The following is a 17,674-nucleotide window of genomic DNA, read 5'->3' on the forward strand; positions in this document are numbered from 1 at the left end:
TTATTACTTTAAATAAAAAGTTCATAGTATTTAAGTATAATCATCAATATCACTTTTACAGTAATTATAAAGTACAGAAGACCTAGTACATATTAAACTTAACCAAAACAATTGTTGCACTGCCTATTACTAAACAAGAAGATAAAAGTATTAATTTCTATTATTACTTTCCTTCTGTACTAATTCCTATATTTGAACTTATACTGGAATCACTTGAGCAACCTCCATACATAAACATTTTTGGTATATCTTGACCATAGTAAATTTTTGTATTTTGCGCTACCCCTTCATACTTCTTCAGTTCTAAATATTCTTTAGTAAGAAGCAGCTTGTTTGCCTCTGCTTGTATTTTCATTTCATAATACTTAGCATCAGAACGACTTTTTTCTCTTGCTAAATGCATTTCATCCTCAATTGCTGCTATTCGTTGCAACGATTCCTTTTCCATTATTTTCTGATCATACTGTATTTTTGCTACTTGTGCTTCTTTTTCTGCTTCAATAAGAGCCTTTTTTCTATCAGTTTCCGCATCTTTTTCAACTACTTTTTGATGCTGTATGGAAATTAAAAGCTTTGTTTTCTCTGCTTCCCTGTAGCAGTATATATACATATTTTACTTGTAAAATTAACAATATTATTTAAATATTAGTTTAAGTTTATACTTACATTAATTCATAATTTTTTCTAATACTTTCTGGAATTTTGGGCTTAGTAACTCTAACTGCATGAATACTTAAACCAGGTGCTAAGTCATTTAAATCCTTTTGTAAAGCAGTTTTCAAATTTTCATCTATTTGATCAAACAAGTCTATGTATACCTCATGTAATGTATGCACTGAACAGAATTGATTTAATTCATGATGGATCTTATTAAATATTAATGTTTGATCATAATCTGCTGTGAAGTTCTTTACCATGTTGTACACTGGATGATTAAAAAATTATTAATGTAGGATATTGCAACAATTTATAATTTCAATTCAATAATTATAAATGTATAATGAGTAAAATTATTACCACTATTTGCATCTAATATATTTACAACTTCTATACGATCAAAATAAATCATCACACCACCACTTGTACCACATGGAACATTTTTTACTTCATCTGTTTGCAATGTAACTTGAACAGAATGGTATGTTGTGAATACAGGTATCATCATATGAAATCCAGGATTGCTTACTTGAGGCAATAATGCACCACCCTATATCATATAATAAATATGTTCATAATATTTTAGATCATATCATTGCCTACTTATAAACATTACTTACTCTAAAATAAACACCAACATGACCTTCTTCTATACGGTGCAAGGAAATGTTAAAAAGTACTGTTAAGAAGAGACTGAAACATATTCCAATAATGTTTTGGTCGAACATACTATTTATTTGCTGAAACAGAGAAATATTATAATGTATACATTACAGAAATTAATAATCTGTTGTATATTTGAACACGTTCAATTTTATTAATATCATGTTACACGTATAAACAATAATCGTCGTAAAATTTATTTATAAAACACTAATATTTTGTATATTTGTCATATTGTAGAGGTTATATTACAAAATTTTGTAAACTTTTAGAATATTACCTGTACTTGCCACAGCAAATTAGTATATTAGACAGCAATAAACTTGTAAATTTAATTCCTCAATGAACAAAATTTTAATACTTTATATTTTTTCTCGAACTCATGTTACATACATACATATATTGATAATTAAATAAATTTTTAAAAATTTCCTTAAAACGTTGCTAGTCCATACATGCTACATATATATCGTATATCATAATATTGTCCAAAGTAACTAGAAATTTATAATCACTAAGGTAAGACAACCTCAAAGGAAGAGGAAAATGTAATTTATGAAAAGGTAATAATAACCTTTAACGTTTCTAAATGCAATTAAAGAAGGATAAAAACAGTAATTATGAGAGTCTAGTCGAATAACAGAAAGGATAACACAATTTATTCCGTCAAAATATTTAAACAATATGGTAATATTTTTGAACTCTAGTTGTAATCGTATAACGTTTAAAATAGTATAAAATCGCATAAGATTTTCATTGCCTAAGTTATTAATTTTAATGTCATGTTTCTTTATTTAAAAAAGGTAATAAGAATTAATTTGATAAACACTTTTTTTTTTTAAATAAAAAATCGACATGTTCCGGTATTTAGTTTCGCGTAGTAAATTTAAATGGCGTGTTTACTTTTTATTAGACTTATTCTTCTGTAATTTCTTTTTATCACGACCACGCGTATCCTCGGCAGTACTAATCGTTTTAACGTCGACTATATTTTGATTTAGTGCCTTCAATTCTTGCAGTGCTCGTTTGGCTAATTTTCCTTCTGGCGTATCTGCTGGTTCCAAAAGGAGCATAGTTAGAGACTTCTTCAAGAGACTTCCAGCTTCTTCGAGGCGTGAAGCCAATTCTACCGAAGAAATTTCCCGCGCAGAATACGCACGGTTCGCCAACAATACTAACGGTAAGTGCATTTCGTATAGCATTATTCCTAAAATCATCTTTTATATCAATATAGTATCATATGGTACTAGTATTAAATTAGTACTTAACCAAATTTATTAACATCAAATTAAAATTCGATTACCACTATACTTTACTGTTTCTTTATAAGCTGCTATCGTGAAATAAATCGAAGAATATAAACTATTCAATAGAAAGTACCTTTCAATCGAGATATTCCTGGCTCAACTATCTCCAACACATTAAACATCTCTCTGCACATATCCAGCATTTTTTGCATCATTTTTTTCTTCGGATTTGGTGTTGCCACTTCCTTTCTATACGCAGCCAGCAATTTTTGCTTTAACGACAGCATTAAATAATGATTCGGATGAAATGATCTCGATAATTTGGTCGTTAAATTTTCTAGACCCTTGAAAACGATCGTTCAAAATCAACAAAACATACATTTTTCAAGAACGACAGAATATCGTCAAATTTTCAATTAATTACGAACTTTAACATCGTATTCGTCCGTTTCGTCGATTAACGTTCTGGTTATGTTCAAAGTAGCTCTCACAAGACGACCACCGATGGATCTTCTACATCTGTCGCATTGCCATTTGGTGCCTTTTTCGTACGGAAAATTTGTTAGAGGGTTTTGCATTCCTATGTAACCCTCTCTGCATCGTGGACACAGAATGCAGCTCATATACGATTCCATTTCGTAAGGATCTCTGCATAATGAACATTCACACACGAAGTACTTCCCTGTACGCAAGTGTTCTCGTCTACCTAACGTTCCCTAATAACGAAACGCATAAAAGTGATCAATATTTCTTTTTTTTTTTAACCAAAGGGTAATAAAATTTTCATTGATCAAACAGAGAGAGAGAGGAGCCAAATGTAAGAAACTTGTTAAATTCTCGTTCTTTTAAACTTCTATTATAAATCATGATTTTTTTTTTACCACGAAATGTGTTAATAATTATCGGAAATTTTGTATAGAGAAGGTTTCCTGCGTTTCCTATGGCTTATAGCGTGGAAATTTTAGAACGAACCAAAAGTGAAGAGGTATAATTGAAGAAAATCACTTCGTCCTCTTTAATAGGCAGACTGGCATAAACAGTGAGCTGAAAATCGTTGTCCACAGTTAAGTGAGTATTTCCCCTGCAGTCGTGAGCCATCAGGGAGGCTTCCGCATATAAACCACGTAAAAGAAGCCCATCTAGACCTCCCGGAGATCTCAGCTCGAAAGTATTAACGTCTAAAATTCCGCACAGCTGTTGTAGAAGCTCTGCGATGGATGGATCGTCTTCAGGGATTAAATTTAGCGATGTCATTACCTTGTGACAAAGAATATCACGATTCGTAGTAAATGTTAATATTCTCATTAGAAATTAATTAAGTTCTTTCCACTGTCTACTTTCCTATTTCACTTACATTTATCACATTTACTTCTCTGTCCTTCCAAACCGAAGTATTTCTTCTCACGTCTACGTGAGATTCCATAGATTGTACACGTCTCCATAATTCTGGATCTCTCTGCTTCAGAAGCCATAATCTCAGGGGCAACAAAACCCCGATAATACTCTCTAAACTACTGGTCCATAGATCTTTAGTACTTTTGAAGATTTCACATTCGCCTGGTGTATGATGCTTCGGTTCTTTCTGAAAAATAAAATTTATCAATGAAACAATGTCCAAGGTGTCTAAAAAAAAAAATATATTTTCTTTTCTCTGCTAGAAAATTGCATTTGAATAAAATGCTCGATTTATTCTCGAATTTATTACCTCGCAGTTAACGTTGCACAAGGGTGCAATTTTGCATTTCGAGCAAACGTACAGCGTTTCTCTTTTGATATTCGGTAACAAACGCAAACAGGCGAAGCACAAGAAATCTTTGCTAGAAGTTAGCGGACCGACAGCGATCGGTTTTTCTCGGAGTATCACCTCGCCGGCTGTTAGATTCTTCGCCGCCTTTAAATACCTTGAAAAAAAGAACAATACACTGCGTACTTCAAAGCACTTAGAGACGCAACTATATCCATCGCAAATTTAAAGAAAGAAAAAAAATCAAAGAATTAAAGATGTGCCTAATAAACTGCGTTGTTTATTATCGAAAGGGCGTGTATCAATTTTGTGTCAAAAATAATAGATCTCCCTTCGTACAGTTTGGCCAAGTTTCTTAGCTTTCAACGAAACAGGAAATTCGATTAATGTAAAAACATTGAAAATATTCAAAAATGTATCTCAAATGAACACGTTGAGTTACAGCTAATGAGAGAAATTAAATAAAAAATATTAAAGTATTATTTGCTAGCCTAGTTTTTTCTTTTACAATGCTTTCAATCAGTAGATCTAAGCGTTGACAGACAATTTCTTCTAAAAAGCAACAGGTTTATTATTGAAAGGACGCAAGCCACATCTTATTTTAGCCCATCTCCCTTTCTCCATCTATGAATTAACTCAAGTGAATGTTTGACCATATACAAAATCAGTTTCTCGAAATAACTGTAATAAAAAAAATTTGCACAACATTTAAATAATTTTCGCGACGTCTGACCTTTCGATAATTAATTCGTTCAATTATTCAATCATTTTTGCGTTTTGACGAGGATTAAAAATATAATCCAAGGATTTATCAATACGATACTGCCAATGAACGTATGTATGCTATTTTAAAATTCCTATAGATATACGCGATTACGATATAATTAATTAAACCGGATGTGATTTGTATGTTTATACCTGCCTAGTTTCTCCGAGCGAGCAACTTTGTACTTTAACGTGGGACTAGCTGGGTTCCTCGGCTTTCCCTCCGTCGTCATATTCCACACGAATGATTTCACGGATTCTTTGAATGAAATCTACCGATTTCATACGATACCTAGACCCGTGAGAGTCTCGTGGTATCGTGCATTTCCTACGGTCCGTAACTGACACCGAAATACAGGAAGTTGTAGCGGGAGCCGTCTCTCTTTGGTACTCCCGATACGCTATATTATTAGAAATCGTAGCGTAGCGCGTGCTTCTTCGATGCTCGCGACAAAACAGTGCTACATTGTATCGGAGAGTATAACAATTACAAGATTATCGACATTCTTCGTAATTTTCCTCTTCCTTGATCTTTGCGCGAAATTTCGAATTCCATCGATTCGAACTTTAACACGAGCAAATGTACAGGATGTCTTCAAATTGGTGGTGTCATTTAAAAAGGGATGAATCTGTATGAAAATATAAGTCGAAAATGTGGAGTATCTTTTTTATCGTACGAAGCTTCGTTTCTAAATAAATCGACGTTGAAGATTTGTCGAGTTAAAGTTATCCCATGATCTCACTTACGCCTGCGTCCAACGAATTTTACTGAAAACTACTTGTATCACTGTTTTTGGGTTTGTTACAGTAGATAGCGAAGGAGAAATAATGAAATAAAGTACATTGTTCACTGCGTATCTTGGTGTTAACATCGATGGATCTGTACTTATAGAGCCAAGTCGAGTTTCTTGGGCACCGAGACGAGAATGCAAGTAGGGAAGAGTTGAAAGAGAAAATTATTCTTGCATTGGAACATTTGAAAACTGGAAATACCGTAGAAAATGTTCACAGAAGTGTTTTCTTCCACAGAAGAAAAATTGTCAATCTACATTTTCGACTTGTTTTCTTGATCAAAGATGAAGAAGGAAAAATTCGTTTGTGAAGAAAATTAAGATAGTATTTTTTTGTATCGATGAAGTGACAGTACGATGGTCCACAATTTAGTTGTGTATATATTTATTAATATTACATACGATCTTACATACGTTTATTAAGAAAGAAGCACGTCCGCACAAAGTTTCGCTCATTTGCAATAAATATTTATAAATTATTGATCGATTGCTCAAGCTGAACTAGAGATTCTTTAGCGACGATGCCTATTTGTCCTTCGGCCGTTTCTGGCGGTTCTAAACATAAAATTGTCGCTGCTTCCTTTAAAATATTCGAAGCTTCTATCATTCTCGATTTCAAGGCAGCCTCATCAATCACTCCGGCGTTCCATAGAGTTTTCGCGACGAAGAGGAGAGGTGCATGAAGTTCGTACAACGTCATTCCTGTGATAGTAAAAATTAAATATTCCCATATTCGTTAATTTAATTATAACTCTGTATAAATATTTCAAAGAAGAAATTGCACTAGTATTAAAAAAAAAAAAGAAAAATAAGAAAACTAATAGATAATTATAAATCTTTACCTCTGATACGAGAATAGCCAGGTTCTATGACGTCCAACACTTGAAGTAGTAATCTGCACATATCGATTTTGTGCTCTAACACGACATCCGGCAAATCGTCTAAGAGATATTCGTCGACACGACCGTACATTTGCGTCAACGAGTGTCTGAAAAGTAAAATTAACATTCGTAAAATTAGGCAAACGTCGAAATTTTCATCAATTACGAAGTATCTGTAAGAATAGCAAAATTTAAAAATTAAAAGATTTCATTTATGAAAAAAAAAACAAGCTTAAGACGAAATTCCATTGAAATGAATAATTTGGGTAAAATTGAAATTTTCTTCAGCGCCGCTGATGGCTTCCACTGCATCCACATCCGCCTGCATAATTTGCAATACTTTTCGTACAGCTGCTCCCTTTGTCGTGAATTCACAATGAGTGCATTTCCACGAGCTGTCAGGATCTGTAATATACATTACGCGATCGTTTCACTTACGATTAACTTGCATGATAATACTTGGAAGTTTACATTATTCGAAACTGTCACCGTTTACAAGATACTTACCCAGAGAATCTAAAGATAGTACGATTCCATTGTCACACTTGTTACATTTCAACGAGGACATATGTGTACCAAGTTCGGTGGGATCGGAACATCTCGCACAGGCACAAGTAAAGTGTTTTCCCTCGAGAAGATGTTCCCTTCTCAGCATTGTCGGAAGTAACGAATGAGTATAACTTGCATAAAGTTCACCGCCTGGAGAAACTTTGATGGTGGTTCTCACTCGTATTCTGAGGATAAAATGAAACGTTATGTTAATGTTTTTCTACGTAAAATATTTAACTATGGCAATAAGACGACGATTCTTCTAAGAGCTATCGCGGGATATTCGGATTAAATTGAAATAAAATACCTTTCGTTAAAAACGATAGTTGTACAACTGAAATTTATTAATTATTCGAATCATTTTTTGAAAATAACATTTTCCAAGCGGCCCTCCTCGATTGAAACAAGAATACATTCTTGTAATCGGAAAATTCTCCATTACTCGTCGCATCGATTGCTCGAATTTTATCAGTTACTTTGTGCGGTTTGTTGACATAATTATTGACACTGTGATTACGATAATGTTACTTTCAAAAAATAATAGAACAACTAAATTAATTATTAGTAATTATTTTTTAAATAGAAGTGTTTCAATTTAACCTGAATATTCCACAATCGTCGCATTCTGTTAAGGTGAAACGGGAAAGTACCTTTTGGTACTGAAGTGAAAGATTTTGCCAGCACCAATTAACTGAGTAACTCGTGTTAATTACTATGGAGCCTAAGTAATTTATATTTTACCTGTAATCAACCGGTGAAATGCTGTGACATGTATTAGAGATGCATGAATGATTCATTAGAGCTACCGTTGGATAAAGTGCTCTCGCGGCATAACTGGTCTCTGTTCGTACTTCGAACGTATTGATTTCCAGAATTCCGCACACTGTTTGAATGAGTTCCTCTGAAAATCTGTCGTAAAAAGGGCAAAGAATAAATTGGAAACGCGGAGGAATTAGGTAAAAGGAGTGATAAAGAAGCATTGTCCTTCCTCAAACGATAATCACCTGTCCAATTTAAGTCTATTCCTTATGTACTCGACAACATTCACTTGATCTGACTTCCAGTGCGCCTTTTGGCTTCTTATCTTATTGTGCGCTTCCATGTTCTTCACTTCGTTGTTCCACGTTTCAGGACTTTTCTCCGATTCCAACAGTAATCTTAACGGAGTTATGCATTCCAATTGCGGGACTCCGTTTTCGTTGGTCTCCTCTAAAGCAGCTTTTACGTCAAATTTCTCGTTTGCTTGTACGAATACCTGTGAATAATATTTGATATTCAACGCGAAGGAAAATCGCACCAGTTGTTGAATAATTCAATTTTTCACTTTCTAGATTTATCACGTTTACTTCCATTTCTATTTTAACATGTTACTATACGCGCAATAATGAACAAATCAGCAGTAATTACAACAGTTTTTACTTTCTATCCAAGTAAATTTTCTCTTCTACTTTTGATAGATTCTTACCTGACATTCGTAATCTTTGTGCTGCGGTTGATTTTCACATTCTTCGGAACAAACCGGCCAACCACATTTCGTACAGAGATATTTAGCGTTCACCCTTGATGGCCATGGTGTGTAACAAGAAAGACACAAGGGGTATGAGAACGCCTTTGGTCCGACAACGAAAGGCATCTCCGTGATAATTTCTTCGCCCGGTTGCAATTCTTTGTTCGCCACCATGTATCTGAAGAAAAGAGAGAGATATTTTCAAGAATTCGCAAAATTAGCGTATCTGCTAATTTCTGAAATTCTGATTAATAAAAATTTCACGACGATTCATTTTACGTACCGTCCCACCCTGTCATTTTTTAGAATTTTGTACGTAGTCGAGCTTTTTACCTCCACCGTTGACGGTCCCTAATTAAGGTAAATTTATTTATTAGTAAAATGATATTCGAGTTGTTGAAGTGTCATGTTTACACGTGATATAAATGTGCATTAAAATTATCTTCGTGCAATGCGCAAACAGTATTATCGTATGTGTTCTATAGTTGCAGACATATGGACGACGAATCAATTTGGTACACTGATTTCGCAAGCTTGTACGTACGTTTCGTACTATAGACTGTTTTCTTGTTGCTTTTTTAATAATGAGCAGCAACCGATTAGCGTAGACTTTGTCTATTATAGGAGTATGACGCGAAAGTGTAGTATACTAGATGCAAACGGTATAAAACTCGGCGTAAAACTCACTTATACCTAACAAATTAATTGGTAAATTGAATCGTGTCTTTTGTCATTTAGTAACAGATATGAAGCATATTATTTTCAAATTCAAAATGAATTATAGATCATTTAAAATAATTTTTAAGTATAAGAAAAAGATAACTGTATGGAATTAAGAATAAAATTAATATTCGCAGGAAATATATTTTATTAATCAAATCTATCACATACCGAGCTTTGTTGAGACATAGTTGATCAACGCTCAATCAATATTAACACCGAAATAATTTCAAAGAGTTCGCTTGTATTGCGCGCTTTCTTCACCCTCAAATCGAATCCTGCGATCCACGAATGCGGAAGCTCACAGATAGACTGAAAATTTAAATCTGTGCGCTCGATTATATATATATATGTATATATAAATGACTTATTAAAAATATACTATTCACGCAGACTGCCAAAGGTATGCTCTAAACCGTGCTAGCCACCCATCGTCTTTCGTGAAGAGTCTTCGCTCGCGTAGAAACTATGACCGCGCATTACATTGAGCTACCTGATCTATTTTCAGATCTTGAAATGTACAGAAAGATCCAACAACTTCGACAACTCCGCGAGATAATCGGAAAATTAGAGTACTTTTCGTTCTCTATGGCTAATCAACGCTTATCGAGTTATAGGTTTGATAATTTTCCATTCCACCCTTGATACATGTTATTATCTAACGAAAGATTGGATCAAAAGTTCAACGGGATGGATCGAAAATGTAAAGGTTGTCGGGTTTAAGTAACTTCTAGAATAGTGGATATTTCTGGTCATGTATTTTAGCACGACATTATTCTTGGACGTCGAAATTCTGGAAAAACTGCATCGACATCTGGTTCTTTGAATTATAAATTTGCACAGGAGGAATAAAAAAGTTTTGCGATTTGTATATTTAATAAAATAATCGAATACTCGTAGTAATATAGTTTTGCAAGTACAATATATCGAAGAGTGTGATTTGTAAGGTGGGAAAAATACATAAATCTCTCATTTTTCTATTTTTTTAATATTACATGCGTTTATTGACATTTTTTGACATTTCTGTTTTAACACTTTGGTGTAAACAATAAGACAATTCAAAGTAATAATAAAGAATCATCTGAATTGTTGGCTGATTGTTTACCAATGCCCAATTGTCAATTATGTTGATTAAGATTTTTTCAAATGTTTTAAAAGTGACAAGTACTTTTTTCTTTCGAATATCTTTAACTTTTCTTAAGCGTTCAATAAATGGTACCGGGTGATCAGGATATGTGCAAAAACCACGCCTATGAGGGTGATCTTCAAGGTTACGTAACATCTAGAAATTGGATCAATACAAGAATTAAAAAAACAGAAACTATCTTGTTTAATAAAAAAACAATATTTTTCTAAGTATATGACATAATTTTATTTCGTATATTTTATCAACATTTTCATAAAAATAGACTTCAGTTTTTGCAGTACTTAATCTGCGCATGCGTAAGAACAGTTGCGCGCAGGTTCCATCTTTCTCTCCCGGTTAGCATATCGTCTCACGTACGCAATTCCGAAACGAAGCCACGCAGTTTTCTGTACTCCTATCTTATAACATAAAACAGTAAGTATCAACGAATTGCATCATCCATATACGTTAGATTTAAGTCAATCTCTTTGTTTACACATATAAAGCGCGTAATTCATGAGAAAAATTAAATTTTTTGCAAAGCCGGCATGTGTTAACTGATAATGTCGGCTGTCGTCTAATAGTCTTATAAACGTCCTTTTTATTCTGCGCATTTGTATGAATTTAAGTATTTCATTGTATAGCTTATGATTTGAGTAACAATAAGTTTTTGTTGTACAAGGGTAATTTTATGTGTAACAGTGTACAATTCGAGTCACCTATATGAACTGAAAATCACTGATTTACGCCTTATGTAATACCTAGTCGGTTCAATGCCACACCATTTTCGCCCTATATTATTGTTAAATTAACAGTGTATGATTACTTAACACCTTTTTCAAATTTTTTGTGAATAATGGTATTCCCATTTCCGTGTAATTCTTTTCTTTTAACAGTTTTGCTTAGAAAATCTATCATTAAATAATTCGGTATCCATTTTTCTATTACATATATTAAATATTGCGAAACTGGTTAAATATTTTTCGACAAATGTTGCTATAATTATCTAACGTATTGTTAGTAACTTCTTGTGAATTAGATCTTACTTTTTATTTGTATTATAAACGAAAAATTTGCTGATTGTAAGTCAATTATGTTTGACATATTTTTTTATTGATTATGATATTTGAGTTAAACTACCCTAGATTAGTTATTATATTTAAGTTAAAGATTTCTGCTTCAGAACATTACACGTTTTTAAATATACAGTTTAGAAAAATATATATTTTACAAAATTTAATATTTTTTTTTATTTATCTACAAAAAAATGTATGTATTATTTATACTGAAAGGAAATGAACACTTGTCTTTAATATGAATGTAAAGTATAAATACATATTATTTTTACAAGATTAGAAAATAATTCTATATAACTATTTAATATGTTTGCATAGATCATGGCCCCACCATCATACAGTGAATTAGGCAAAAGTGCTCGTGATTTATTTTCTAGTGGATACCACTTTGGTTTAATCAAGTTAGATGTAAACACAAAAACTAAATCTGGTGTAGAATTCTCTAGTGGTGGGGTATCTAACCAGGATAGTGGCAAAGTATTTGGTACCTTAGAAACTAAATACAAAATTGATGATTATGGATTAAAGTTCAGTGAAAGGTGGAATACAGATAATACGCTTGCTACTGATGTTACTTTTGCTGATAAATTGCTCAAAGGTCTTACCCTTGGTTATGGTTGTACTTTCTCTCCACAAACAGGGTAAAATATTACATCACTTAAACTTATCAATGTTGGATTTCTTATCAATACTTTAGATTTACTTAAAACAAATGATTGTTTCAATACCTTATAAAGTGAAAGTATAATTGTTTTATTATTATAGGAGTAAGACTGGAAAATTAAAGACAGCTTACAAACATGATAATGTATCTGCCAATGCTGATTTTGATCTCAGTCTTTCTGCTGGTCCTTTGGTAAATGCATCAGCTGTTGTAGGATATCAAGGTAAGATCTTTATCTTACAAAGATATACATTATTGATTTATTGTGATCTCTATATTATTAAATACATGTATTTCATTTGTTTTAATTCAGTTCTGTAATATAGAATTATTAATATCTTTTATTTGTTTCTAGTACTGAAATTGAAAAATTAAATATGACTATTGTTCTGATATTTAATATTTTTGATGTATTTGCTTCCATGTGATTCCTAGTAGTCCCACTTGAGTTATCCTCTCTTTTATTCCCAAAGTCTAAAACATCCCAGAAAAAAAAACAATGTAAGGCTGTGGTATGATAAAACAGAACAGATTCAATTCATTAAATTATAGAATGTTATAATTAAATTGTAGGTTGGCTGGCTGGCTATCAAGCTTGTTTTGATACACAAAGAAATAAACTTACAAAGAACAATTTTGCACTTGGTTATACTGCTTCTGACTTCAGCCTTCATGCAGCAGTGTATGTATAACTATTATAAATATTTCTAAAAACAGTAGTATAAAAATTCAGTAAAGTTTTCTTAATTTTTTAATATTTTGTTTTATTTTTCGTTCAGAAATAATGGCTGTGACTTCAATGGCCTCATTTATCATAAGGTAAAACCAGATCTAGAAGGTGCAATTAATCTCGAATGGAATTCAAGCAACAATGTTACACAATTTGGAGTTGCTTCAAAGTATAAACTTGATGAAGGTGCATCTGTCCGAGCTAAGGTCAACTCCAATCTTCAAGTAGGCTTGGGATATCAACAGCAATTGCGTGATGGTAAATTGAAACTTAATGTAGAGAAAGTAATAATAAATATATTACGATTTATTCAAGATGTTACTCTAAAGAATTATCTTTAGTAGAGTAACAATATTGTATCTGCTTTTTTAAGTCATTAAGTTTAATATGAGCAAATGTTTTCAAATAATTTACTCATATGTTTTTTTTTTTGCAAGAGTTGCTTAAGTATTGGACTTACATTATCTTTAATACTTTTAGGTATAACTTTAACACTTTCTACAAATATTGATGGAAAGAACTTTGGCTCTGGTGGACACAAGGTCGGTCTTGCATTAGATCTCCAAGCTTAAATATGAATGACTACAGACACAAAAGGACTTGACTCAATGAAAGGTCATTTTATGATCTTTGTGTCATAAAGGCAGTATCACTACATGCTTCAGATAAAGTATTGCCTATAACATATAGATAGGTTTATCCCAAAATATATGTCACGAAATATCATGCATCGTTTAAAGGTAGTTAAAGGAGTATTAGTTTAAAATATACACAATTACAAGTATAAACATGATGTGGTAACAGTATCTTGTCATGAACAACACAGTTTACAAATTCTTGAATGAAATAGAAATTTATTATTCTTTCCTCGGTAATTCTCTTACATTTGATATGGTGCAGTCTGTTACCAGTTCCTGTTGAACACACAGTCTAATAAAATCAAAGATTAATTACTCTAAACATAATTAAGAAAAATGTAGACATGAAATAATGTTGATTACAAATACATAAAGAGATAAATTAGAAGGAAAATGTGTTTAAACTTTTATGGAAGTATATTTTTCAACTCAGTAATAAATGTTATTTAGTTATGAAATAATTGTAAGATCTGTGGTTAATTTTGAAATAAGACAGTATACTGCACATATGTTTTTGTAGCTACACTAATAGTATTAATGACTGAAAATATTGTAAAAAACCTGCACTTGATATTATGCTAAATAAATAGCTACGTACAGGGACTTGGGATTAAATAATGTCAAATGTTAAGTATGCTCAGTTTTCATTTTTAAAATGAAACAATATTCATTCCTGCCTACATAATTAATGTGAAGCAATACTGCCAGTGTGGCTACTTTTTAGGATTGAACCTATTGTGAAATACATATTTAATTACAAAGATAATATTCCAATAACTTAAAGTCTGGCGTCTTATATGAATATTTCACGTTTTTAAAATAGTATATTATAATAAATACTTTTAGTTACAAATAATTCCACAATCTTGTTTTATGTAGCAAGCTTATAATGCATAAGAGGTTTGTACTCATACTATTTTATTCTCCTATACATCAACAATTGTTAAGCATTGAGAAAATCTGATTTAAGCTTTCGTTAGTTCATAAAATAAAGAAAATTTCATTTTATGTGCAGTGTGAATGCTTTATTTACAAGAGAAAATTACAGTATTCCCTTAGCTGGAATATGCTTCGTGTGAACTTCATAACAATCGTAGATCAGTGTTGAACAAATGATTTTTTCAAGTGTGTTTTGTTAATAAAATTTATTTCCACATTTCATATCTATTTTATTTTTGAGTTTTCATAAATAATAAACTAACTATAACGGCAGAACCTAAATTATAAAATGCTTTACAAATTCTTTTGATATTTGGATTTCTATTATGAAAAATCAGAATTTATTTATTCATCATATAAAAATTGTTTCCATGCGTATTAACAAAAATTAACGAGCATGTTAAGTATTACAATACTCGTAATGCATAAGCTTCACTGTAGAATTAGAACAATTCTTATTGCCTCCAAATTTTTAATTGTGTATGTATCAAATATTCATCTAATGTTTATATTTCGTTTTGTATGTTTATTTAGTATTTAAAAAATTTATATTAATGCACCATCTGATCTTCCATTGCTTTTGCTATCCATTCAGGTTCAGTTTGAGCGATTTTTTCTATTATTTGGTTTACTTGGTAGCAAAGGGATTGTATTTGTTTATCCCACGTTGGCAAAGTTTCACGAGCTGTACAAACAAATAGAATATTGATGAAAAATATTTGTATTAAAAATATAAGATTCGCTTAATTTGTTTCTTTAAACTTACTTTCAAAATGTACAATAGAATCGATTTGATCGATGTAACCGTTCATTCGACCCTCTGTGATCATTTGGCTAGCGATTTTTTCTGCTTTCGTTGGAGGAATTTCTAACAGAGCACCCAATTCGTCAAAAGTTATATTATTGTATAATTTACTAGCGGATAATAAGTTATGTTCTATAACGGCACGGTCAAGAATAGTTGATCCCAATCCATCGATTGTACATGCTTTCTGATGAGGTTGTAATAAGGCTTCAAACTCTTGTAATTCAGAACGTCGTATAATCCGATCCAAATACATTTTTTCAAGAATTGAATAAGCAGGAAGTTGTTGACAACGTTCATCTTTAAATAAGGTAGCTAACATACGACTTCTTTGTTGACCTAATATTGATAAAAGGTTCGTATAATGTTCTTAGTAATTAAAGGATACAAAACAAATGTAAATATTTACCTGCAGAAGCTAGTACTGTACAAATTAGTGCATTCCTAAGGGCAGTCATACGTTCATCTTCGTGTATAATGGATCTGTATGACAATTCATTATATCTTTGAGCTGCTTCAATAAACTTTCTTCTATAATCTAATACTCTTGCATAGCAAACTTTGTAGTAAATTTGTAGTTGTTCATTTTTTGATTCAGCCTAGAAAAACAAAATAAAATATTAGTAAAAGTATTGAAAAATACAATATTACTATATTCAAACAGAAAAATTTAGTTATTTGATTACTTCTTCTACATACTTGTAAAAGAGATGCCCTATTGATAAATGCTTCAGCCTGCACTGGATCATCATCTTCTAAGTATAGCCGTGCAATTTTAAGGTAAGTTTCAAGCTTGTAATCAACTGTGTATTGTCTGTAAATAAAAATTATAGTTATTAAACTGAACAATTTGCAATTTCTGGTAATAAAATAGCATGTAATAAAGGTTTTTATACTTACTTCTGTCCTGTTTCTAATGGTATTCCAACTAAAACATTTGCTGCTTCTCTCCAATTTTGATTCCGTTCATAAATTTCTGCTAAATGTTGTCTTATACTAGCAACTTGCTCTTCAAATGAAATTACTCTTGGTTGTATCTAAAAGATTAGTAAAAAAGAACGTTGTTATAAATCAATTTATAAATAATAACAACTATAACTTATTCATACTTTATATGAATAAGTAAAAATATACCTTGTCTAATGTGTAATGTGAAACAGCCTTTGATATCTCATCAGGTAAAAATAATAAACGATTACTGACATCAGTTAGAACTTGTCTTGAGATCACCAAACTTACATATTCATTTACAACTGTAAAATAAAATGATTTTTTTATTACTACACAAACATAAAAATATTATTATGTTTTAGAATAAAAATTAGAATGATCTAAAAATTGTAAAAATGATATTATAAATACATAAGGGGGTTTATAATAAACGTGAATATAACTATGTAAACAACCTCAAAGATATGATGTTTAATTTAATAAATCAGTATGTACACTGAAACAAGTATGTACATAAAACATACAATACTTCAATGTATATATGTTTATAAGTTCTTATCGCTACACAAGTAGTTAAAAAACGTATTTATATACATCATAACGAAGGACATATCGAAAGAAAAATAACATACTTGCTTCAATGAATATCTTCAAAGCATCAACCAATTCCTCGCCGGACGACAACAGTATTGAGTCCAAAATCGCTCGATACCTGTAAGTACCACCGTTTGTATGGAATATTCCAAAAACATACTTTTGATCCTACTTTACAGGCTTACTTTTCTGCTTGATCTTTATGAGAGCCACCGGAATACGCTAAATTCGTGAGCTGTTGACGTACAGAAGCTGCCGTCACCACCATCTTTTCTACATGAATGACCAAAAATGACTTTTGCGCCTATTACGATCATGAACTATGAAAGCTAGTCACTAGAAAAATATTATAAAACTGTAAAATTAAATAATGAAAACTTTCATTGAATATTATAAGAATGAAAACAAATTGTTATAATAATAACATATAAGATACTGAATTTCTTTATTTATTAATAAAATATACATATTTGTACTGTTAAAAGTAACCAATGTGATAATAACATTTGTGTTACGTACTTTCTTATAATGCGTTGTGCATTATATCTTATAAAGCCAAACTTTATTTACTTGAAAACATATAATATAATCATATAATTATTAAAATTAAATATTTCCATAGAAACA

General features: G+C 31.5%; 5 protein-coding genes across 6 annotated transcripts; 1 reads left to right on the forward strand and 4 right to left on the reverse strand.

Moving 5' to 3' along the window:
* Nucleotides 1-163: 163 nt before the first annotated feature.
* Nucleotides 164-1,385, reverse strand: LOC108570234 (erlin-2-B-like). Its single transcript, XM_017932052.1, has 4 exons — nt 1,278-1,385; nt 1,018-1,207; nt 667-925; nt 164-590 (listed from the first exon to the last, which is right to left on the reverse strand). Exons 1-4 carry the CDS (start codon nt 1,383-1,385, stop codon nt 164-166), a joined length of 984 nt encoding a protein of 327 aa, XP_017787541.1.
* Nucleotides 1,386-2,183: 798 nt separating this feature from the next.
* On the reverse strand, nt 2,184-5,400 carry LOC108570238 (protein msta-like). The gene is made up of 7 exons (XM_017932056.1): nt 5,230-5,400; nt 4,273-4,468; nt 3,922-4,149; nt 3,540-3,824; nt 2,996-3,283; nt 2,701-2,911; nt 2,184-2,527 (listed from the first exon to the last, which is right to left on the reverse strand). Exons 1-7 carry the CDS (start codon nt 5,307-5,309, stop codon nt 2,220-2,222), a joined length of 1,596 nt encoding a protein of 531 aa, XP_017787545.1. The 5' UTR covers nt 5,310-5,400; the 3' UTR covers nt 2,184-2,219.
* On the forward strand, nt 2,440-14,042 carry LOC108570240 (voltage-dependent anion-selective channel-like). 2 transcript variants are annotated; one of them, XM_017932059.1, is made up of 7 exons: nt 2,440-2,500; nt 10,941-11,085; nt 12,045-12,367; nt 12,492-12,613; nt 12,964-13,072; nt 13,170-13,378; nt 13,601-14,042. In XM_017932059.1, the coding sequence occupies exons 3-7, from the start codon at nt 12,048-12,050 to the stop codon at nt 13,690-13,692; spliced, it is 852 nt and encodes a 283-aa protein (XP_017787548.1). In that variant the 5' UTR covers nt 2,440-2,500; nt 10,941-11,085; nt 12,045-12,047; the 3' UTR covers nt 13,693-14,042. The 2 variants fall into 2 exon arrangements, with proteins under 2 accessions (XP_017787548.1, XP_017787547.1); XM_017932058.1 differs by lacking the exon at nt 2,440-2,500 and having other exon boundaries at nt 10,913-11,085.
* LOC108570239 (protein msta-like) lies at nt 6,246-9,823 on the reverse strand. The gene is made up of 9 exons (XM_017932057.1): nt 9,696-9,823; nt 9,088-9,155; nt 8,763-8,982; nt 8,302-8,552; nt 8,039-8,206; nt 7,256-7,482; nt 7,011-7,153; nt 6,710-6,923; nt 6,246-6,569 (listed from the first exon to the last, which is right to left on the reverse strand). The coding sequence occupies exons 1-9, from the start codon at nt 9,711-9,713 to the stop codon at nt 6,337-6,339; spliced, it is 1,542 nt and encodes a 513-aa protein (XP_017787546.1). The 5' UTR covers nt 9,714-9,823; the 3' UTR covers nt 6,246-6,336.
* A 1,120-nt stretch (nt 14,043-15,162) lies between the features above and the next one.
* LOC108570270 (COP9 signalosome complex subunit 4) lies at nt 15,163-17,345 on the reverse strand. The gene is made up of 8 exons (XM_017932107.1): nt 17,233-17,345; nt 17,086-17,165; nt 16,637-16,755; nt 16,403-16,539; nt 16,202-16,316; nt 15,912-16,101; nt 15,464-15,841; nt 15,163-15,382 (listed from the first exon to the last, which is right to left on the reverse strand). Exons 1-8 carry the CDS (start codon nt 17,313-17,315, stop codon nt 15,249-15,251), a joined length of 1,236 nt encoding a protein of 411 aa, XP_017787596.1. The 5' UTR covers nt 17,316-17,345; the 3' UTR covers nt 15,163-15,248.
* Between the last annotated feature and the right edge of the window lie 329 nt (nt 17,346-17,674).

This window comes from Habropoda laboriosa, unplaced genomic scaffold (assembly GCF_001263275.1).
Source record: "Habropoda laboriosa isolate 0110345459 unplaced genomic scaffold, ASM126327v1 scaffold81, whole genome shotgun sequence".
NCBI lineage: Eukaryota > Metazoa > Arthropoda > Insecta > Hymenoptera > Apidae > Habropoda > Habropoda laboriosa.

Excerpts from the sequence above, each read along its gene's own strand:
- LOC108570238 (XM_017932056.1), bottom strand. The coding sequence starts at position 5,309 with ATGACGACGGAGGGAAAGCCGAGGAACCCAGCTAGTCCCACGTTAAAG. Across the intron at positions 3,825-3,921 it reads GAGAAGTAAATGTGATAAAT|GTAATGACATCGCTAAATTT; the intron begins GTAAGTGAAATA and ends CTTTGTCACAAG. Across the intron at positions 2,528-2,700 it reads AGGAATATCTCGATTGAAAG|GAATAATGCTATACGAAATG; the intron begins GTACTTTCTATT and ends AGATGATTTTAG.
- LOC108570239 (XM_017932057.1), bottom strand. Across the intron at positions 7,483-8,038 it reads ATTTCACCGGTTGATTACAG|AATACGAGTGAGAACCACCA; the intron begins GTAAAATATAAA and ends TTTTATCCTCAG. Across the intron at positions 7,154-7,255 it reads ACTATCTTTAGATTCTCTGG|ATCCTGACAGCTCGTGGAAA; the intron begins GTAAGTATCTTG and ends TGTATATTACAG.
- LOC108570270 (XM_017932107.1), bottom strand. The coding sequence starts at position 17,315 with ATGGTGGTGACGGCAGCTTCTGTACGTCAACAGCTCACGAATTTAGCG. Across the intron at positions 16,756-17,085 it reads GAAGATATTCATTGAAGCAA|TTGTAAATGAATATGTAAGT; the intron begins GTATGTTATTTT and ends TTTATTTTACAG. Across the intron at positions 16,317-16,402 it reads CCATTAGAAACAGGACAGAA|ACAATACACAGTTGATTACA; the intron begins GTAAGTATAAAA and ends TTTTATTTACAG.
- LOC108570240 (XM_017932059.1), top strand. The coding sequence starts at position 12,048 with ATGGCCCCACCATCATACAGTGAATTAGGCAAAAGTGCTCGTGATTTA. Across the intron at positions 13,073-13,169 it reads TTCAGCCTTCATGCAGCAGT|AAATAATGGCTGTGACTTCA; the intron begins GTATGTATAACT and ends TTTTTCGTTCAG. Across the intron at positions 13,379-13,600 it reads TCAACAGCAATTGCGTGATG|GTATAACTTTAACACTTTCT; the intron begins GTAAATTGAAAC and ends TAATACTTTTAG.
- LOC108570234 (XM_017932052.1), bottom strand. The coding sequence starts at position 1,385 with ATGTTCGACCAAAACATTATTGGAATATGTTTCAGTCTCTTCTTAACA. Across the intron at positions 1,208-1,277 it reads ATGTTGGTGTTTATTTTAGA|GGTGGTGCATTATTGCCTCA; the intron begins GTAAGTAATGTT and ends TATATGATATAG. Across the intron at positions 591-666 it reads AGAAAAAATTATGAATTAAT|GGAAGCAGAGAAAACAAAGC; the intron begins GTAAGTATAAAC and ends ATACTGCTACAG.